This window comes from Mchenga conophoros, linkage group LG17 (assembly GCF_057382185.1).
Source record: "Mchenga conophoros isolate Kocher_MC1m ecotype Shallow Benthic linkage group LG17, M_conophoros_male_GT1.1, whole genome shotgun sequence".
Classification (NCBI taxonomy): Eukaryota; Metazoa; Chordata; class Actinopteri; order Cichliformes; family Cichlidae; genus Mchenga; species Mchenga conophoros.
In genome coordinates this window covers 23,117,157-23,123,156 of record NC_140542.1, presented here as the reverse complement: position 1 = coordinate 23,123,156, position 6,000 = coordinate 23,117,157, and the positions used below count along the sequence as shown (strand labels likewise).

Genomic DNA, 6,000 nt, shown 5'->3' with positions numbered 1-6,000 from the left:
CTGTACTCTAATGCAGCGGTACCCAACCCCCGGGCCACGGACCGGTATCGGTCCGTGAGTCGTTTGGTACTGGGCCACGAGAGCTGACGCTCAGGTGTGAAATTTATGGATTTAAGGGTTTTTATCGTTTTTTAGACGTATTTTTTTTAATCGTTTTTATCGTTAACTTTGTTTCCCTGGGTCTTTTCCCGTGTGTTATGAATAAATCTTCTTTTTTTAGGTACCGGCACTGGTTTTATTTTGCTGTATTTATCCGCGACACCTTAAAGGCCGGTCCAGGAAAATATTGTCGGACATAAACCGGTCCGTGGCGCAAAAAAGCTTTGAGACCTCTGCTCTAATGGCCTCCACAGTCATCAGATCTCGAATAGAGCTCCTTAGGGATTTGGTGGGTCAGGAGAGTCCCATCATGGATGTGCAGCAGCTGGGTGATGCTATCATATCAACATGGACCAAAATCTCTGAGGAAAATTTCCAGCACCTCTGTGAATTTGTTCCATAAAAAATACAATTAAGTTCTAAAAGCAAAAGTGGAGTGAAATACATTTATACCAGGTGAATATGCCATGCTGTCAGGAACCTTCAGTTTATGTTTATTAGTGTTTGAACTGAAAAGCGAAGCACAAGAAAAACAGATAAAAATCAATAGAAATTTATTTTCTTACTTATCAAAAATATCTGCAACAGAATTGCATAGATGGACACAAAATAGCTTCCATGATTGATTCATGTGACTGTAACAATGAGAAGAGAGTAAGACTATTCCAGTGTGTTCTTCTCTCAAACACATGGGATGCTTATTTGAACTGAATAAATTCATACCATAGTTTCCCGTTTTCAATAAAGATTAGCTAATACGTACATTGTGATATACATCTCCAATTTTTTTTCCTTAAAAATCCAAATGGATAATCACTCCTTATAAATAAGGGTAACAATAAATATTCCAAATATATTAATTCTTGGTTTGTTAAATACTTTCCGATTATATTTTCTGAACCGATTATGCCACACAGAAAAAAAGGGAAAACTCTTCATGATTATAATTTTTAAAGCTTAATTGCTATGATGCTCCTCTATGACAAATCAAATGGAAATGAAAAGTAAGAGAAAAAAAAAACAAGTCCTCAGCTTCTTCACAGATCAGTAGAGCACACAGATCAGCTCAGTGTGTTCGGTTCTGCCGGAGTCGACAGTAAGGAAGTTTTTTTGTTTTTCGTGGGTACTGCATATCATTTTCACACAGATAGTATCCCAGAAATTAATCCTTCAGCTTCTCATCTGGAAACATCCTCCTGCTGTCCCTCGGTGTGTGCTTATCCAAAGTAACCGACTGCCAAAATAATTTGGAAATCCACGTAATCCAACATTTCCAGGCTTGCTCCTGTCGCTGCTCCTCCATCAGTTGGCGTACTGTTTGTAGAAGGCAACTTTGACACGCTCGATCTGGTGACACAGCTTGATGGCAGGCCCGAGCTTCAAGTCCATACACTCCTGGACTGTGGGCAGAGTCAGCAGCAGCAGGGCCTGACCATCGATGTCCTGCACACAAGTTAAACAGAAATATTCAGGGTTTGAAGCTTTCAGCTTAAACTCCTGTAATGTACTTCACCTCAAAAAAAGCTGCTTGCAGAGGGCGTTTTTATACAAAATTAGAGCTTCAGTTTAGTTTCAAACAGTCTAAGGATGAGTTTTTTTTATTTTTAGTGTATTTATATAAAGTATTTGTCAGATTCTAAGTTGAAAAGTTCAAAACAAAGCTCTAATAAAATATGATAATGAAAGCACTCGACACATTTAATAACATTGCCATTCTAATCTCAACACACTGAGCAAAGCCTTCATTGGCTGGTTTTCTTGACAAATGTGACCAAATCACCAGACTAAACAAAACTCATTCTGTTTGTAAGTACACAATCTCATTTCACTTTAGACTATTTAGGCTAGGTTTTATTTCCATTTGAGTTAACTAAAACATGTTTAAATTACTATAATAACCTTACAAAAAGTCTCTAAGTAACAAAACAAGAAATGTTACTAATGGTTTTTTAAAAGGCTTAAATCTTGATTTCACACATTTTTGTATTATTAATTCTCTTTTTATTCTTTATTTTCTAAACCAATTAAAATGTGCAGTAATATGAAGTAAACAATTTTTTTTTTCCAAAAAAGCAGAAAATAATCGACCGCTCGAAGAAGATGTCATTTGTAGCTGGATAAATATCTGCCTGAGAAAAGCTGGTACCCACTGCACCTCACAGAAACAAATAAGGGGTTAAAAATATAATATCCACACATGTTATTTATCACGTCTGTGTTCAGTGTAATATGTGAGAGTCTCTGCTGGCTTTTACTGTCTTGGTTACACTGAGGTGTTTCTCTGTGTGTGTTTATCTACTCTGTGTGTAAAGACAGCCCCTCCCCTCCTTCTACACACACAGTCCAAGGAGAGACACACAAGCTGAAGTCAGTCGAGTTAATCACTCTAAAATAAACTAATAAAAAAAACCACATTGTTGCCACCTAAACCAATCAGTGAGGCAAACACTGTATCTAACCAAACACTGGGCCATCAAGAAAAATATATTAAAACAATTTATAGAAGAGTTTGTACACAGACAGTTGAAAACAGGGGCTCTGTCTAAAAATATCTATGATTTCTCTAATGCTACATTTTTGCTCAACCCCTGAAATTTAGTTACTTTATTCTGCACCTTCAGCCCCTATTTATCAAACAAGCAACACTTTTATTGACATGTATACCTAACAGTAATTGTGTTTTTGTTTTTTGTTTACCTGCTCCTGGAAAATGCCAGCCAGAGATGCGCAGTCGGTAGAGTTAATGAACTGGACGACTTCATCTACGCTCCACTCCAGAGGGTTTCTGTCCAAAACCAGCTGACCGTCCTCCTCCTCCACCTGAAGTTGCACATAAAAGGCACACTGTGAACTAGAGGGTAGCACACACTGCTCTGGGTTCTGTTAATCACTCAACTATTTCAGTGTGGATAGGATAAATCATGATGCAAAATCCTGATGTGATAAATCCCCCCATCGTTGATTTTTTTCTGGTGTAGAAGCTCGTGATGGAGCTGTTTTACTCTCCTCTCGACACTATTACTTTTACATATAATTAAGTGTACCAAAAATATGATGCATTAATATCAGTAAACTTGCTTGTCATAAAGAGTATGGGGAACCTGTTTTGTAGCCTCTCTGCTTTACCTGCATGTCTTGTCCTTTGGCGGGCTGGTACTTGCTGTTCTGGTTGTACGCAGACAGCGAGCGAGTTGACCTCCTGCGACCTGCGGGAGCCTCCGGGCTGAGTGCCGGGCCGAGTGCCGGGTTTCCCGCGCTGACGGCTCTGCGCAGCGCCGTGGCCCGGCGAGGACGGCTGCTGGTCACCTCCACCGATGAGGTGTCTGTGTGGTCCTCGCGAGGTTCCGAGCTGGTGCCCTCGCTGCCCGACTGCAACGCCCTCTCTTCGTCCTCCTCTCCCTCATCACTGTCCTGGAGAGGGGAGAAAGAAGGGAGTTAGAGAGGCGCTCAGTTGTTCACAGTTGTCCCAGAAATCATGCATATCATGCAGAAATGTTTGTCTCAATGTTTATTCACCAAGTTTAGCAATTTATTCAATTTACCAGTCAAATGAGAGTTGTGGAATAATTAAAAGCAAAAGAATTGTAAAAAAGCTGTGGATAAACAGTAAATACAGAAATTTTTAATTTGAACATCAGCACAAAAGCTGCTTACAAAAGCCGAACTTGAATGTTTATGCCTCCTAAATGTTCTCACAGCATTTTGTTGGGATCATTTTGGTAAAATGTTGTTAGAAAAGGCTGAAACGCACTGGTGTAACAGTAGAGGAAACATTTGAGCTGGACTGAAATCTGAAGTTTCTTTTAATGACATTAGCCAAAAGTTTCTTGTTTACACAGACAAAGCAGAGGCTTTTATGTTAACCAGAAGCTGCTACGTCAATTTAAATGTAGACAGAAATATCTATTAAATATTACGACTGTAGCTGACTGAGATAAAAACAGCTTTTCATGCAAAAAATTAGTTAATAGTATAAATGATTTGATAGATCTGCTAATCTGGTGACATGTAATTGGTTACATGTCAGTCTGCAGTGATATAACACAGAGAAAAGAAGCCACTCCTCACAGATGCCAGAGCACAGAAACGATTATTAACATGAGCGGGTTATCTATTCAATCACTTTGTGTTTCTCTTTAGGACTGAAACAATCTTCCAACCAGTCCGGCCAGTAAAACTCCACAATGTTGCTGAACCACCTCACGCATAAACTATACTTTCAGCCTAACAATTCCCTCCCTCCCAGCAACCGCCATCCTTGTTGAGGCCACATGAATGTGTGTGTTTTTTTTAATGTAATGAGGAAGGTAACTTGGTAAATTTAGGGTTTGGGTTATCATGCTTTCCTATAGACACAAGTACATAAAACAGGTAAGACTAGATTAACCTCAGCCAGCCACTGCAATAAAATGTTGCCACGTGAATTCTTTATTATTAGTAAACCAGAAATTTTGAATATTATGCAGGTATATTTACACTACTTTTATGTTGTTTGTTGACAAGCAATGCAGTGTTCCAAACTTCTGGTATAAACACTTGGAGTATTGTAGGAGTGCTGGAGGATACGATTTTGGGGTTAAAAAGCTAAAAATTTGACTTTTTACTTCATAACTTGTGAGCAATGAAGCTCATTCTTTTTTTTTTGTTGTTTCAGTTTTTTCAGGGTTATGCTTGTTGCCTGGTAATACACTGGTAATATTTTCTGAGGTTAGGTGCTCCAAATCCTGTTTGGGCCACATTTGAACCTAAGTAATTACCACAGTAGGTTTCATGTAATGTTAGTTGGATATGTTGAATTTATTGACTTTATTGCTAGAATACTCCCACTTATTCTGGATTATCTGTCCATCTGGGCTTTCTCTGATTTAAAGCAGACCTTAACTCCCTGCTAAACTGGCTTGTTGAGTTTCACTGTGGACTTTGAGTGATTTTAAGGAGGAATCTGCAACATTTAAAAAGTCTTCTTGTAATAAAGAGTGCTGAGGTCAATTGATCATAATACAGTCACATAGAAGATGCTACCTGCTCATTCACTGGTGTTAAAAACATATTCCTGTGGTTTAAAAGTGACACAGACAGCAATCTGGGAGACGTATTTATGATGCAAGAAATGGAAACTTCTCCTGCTGTTAGCTGAAGAACAGAAGAAACAGATTTCATTTTAGTTGCCAGTTCAAAGGCACAGTGGGGTACGCTTGCCACAAAATTTTATTGTGCGAACACCACAGCTACACTAATGCAGCTTTTTATTATTATCCAACATGCCAGGTTGTACTGCCCTCCTGCTAACAACTCAGCAACACTGCCCAAGTGCAGAGGACCAAAATTTAAGAATGCGATAATTTCCTGTAATCACTGTTAGTACAGAAGTCTGTTGTTACGTGTCTTGAAATGTATTTATGTTGTTGCACAAGTCTAATATTTTTCCAGACGAATCTATCTTTCAGCCTGACTTTCAGGTCAGTATTTATTTTATATTTAATTTTGTATCGTCATCAGAACTGTTAATGTTAAATCTGTTGTTTTTGGTCATCTTTAACAGTCATAATAATTTATTTATTATAATCTTATCAACTATTCTCCCCTTATTTAACCGGAAGATGAATGGTCAGATTTTGTCTTTTTATCCCTGTCATATAGCGGTCTGCAGCATATTCACACGTAGTATATGAATATAAATTAAGACACAAACTAAAATCTCTCAGGGCCTTCTTTTAACTTTTATGTTGCTTTTTTACTTTCTATTCTACAGTATGTGTTAATATTTTAAGTGATCACTTTTAAAAATCTATTTATCTAAAATCTATTTATTCGTAATACCACCTCTTTATTCACCTGTAAATAACTCAACCTGCACAAAAAGGTGTAACACAAACAAAATGTGACTAAAAGTTTTCTGAA

The 6,000-nt window shown here is 38.0% G+C and overlaps 1 protein-coding gene across 5 annotated transcripts in view; it reads right to left on the bottom strand.

Annotated features, from left to right (window-relative positions):
* Window positions 1-636: 636 nt before the first annotated feature.
* Window positions 637-6,000, bottom strand: part of sfmbt2 (Scm like with four mbt domains 2) — a 62,495-nt gene continuing 57,131 nt past the window's right edge. For all 5 annotated transcript variants that reach the window (XM_085251681.1, XM_085251685.1, XM_085251683.1 and 2 more), the window contains 3 exons: window positions 3,226-3,510; window positions 2,797-2,919; window positions 637-1,542 (listed from right to left, as the gene is read on the bottom strand). In XM_085251681.1, the coding sequence (XP_085107807.1) occupies window positions 1,402-1,542; window positions 2,797-2,919; window positions 3,226-3,510 (549 nt within the window). In that variant the 3' untranslated portion in view covers window positions 637-1,401. The remainder of the gene's footprint in view (window positions 1,543-2,796; window positions 2,920-3,225; window positions 3,511-6,000) is intronic.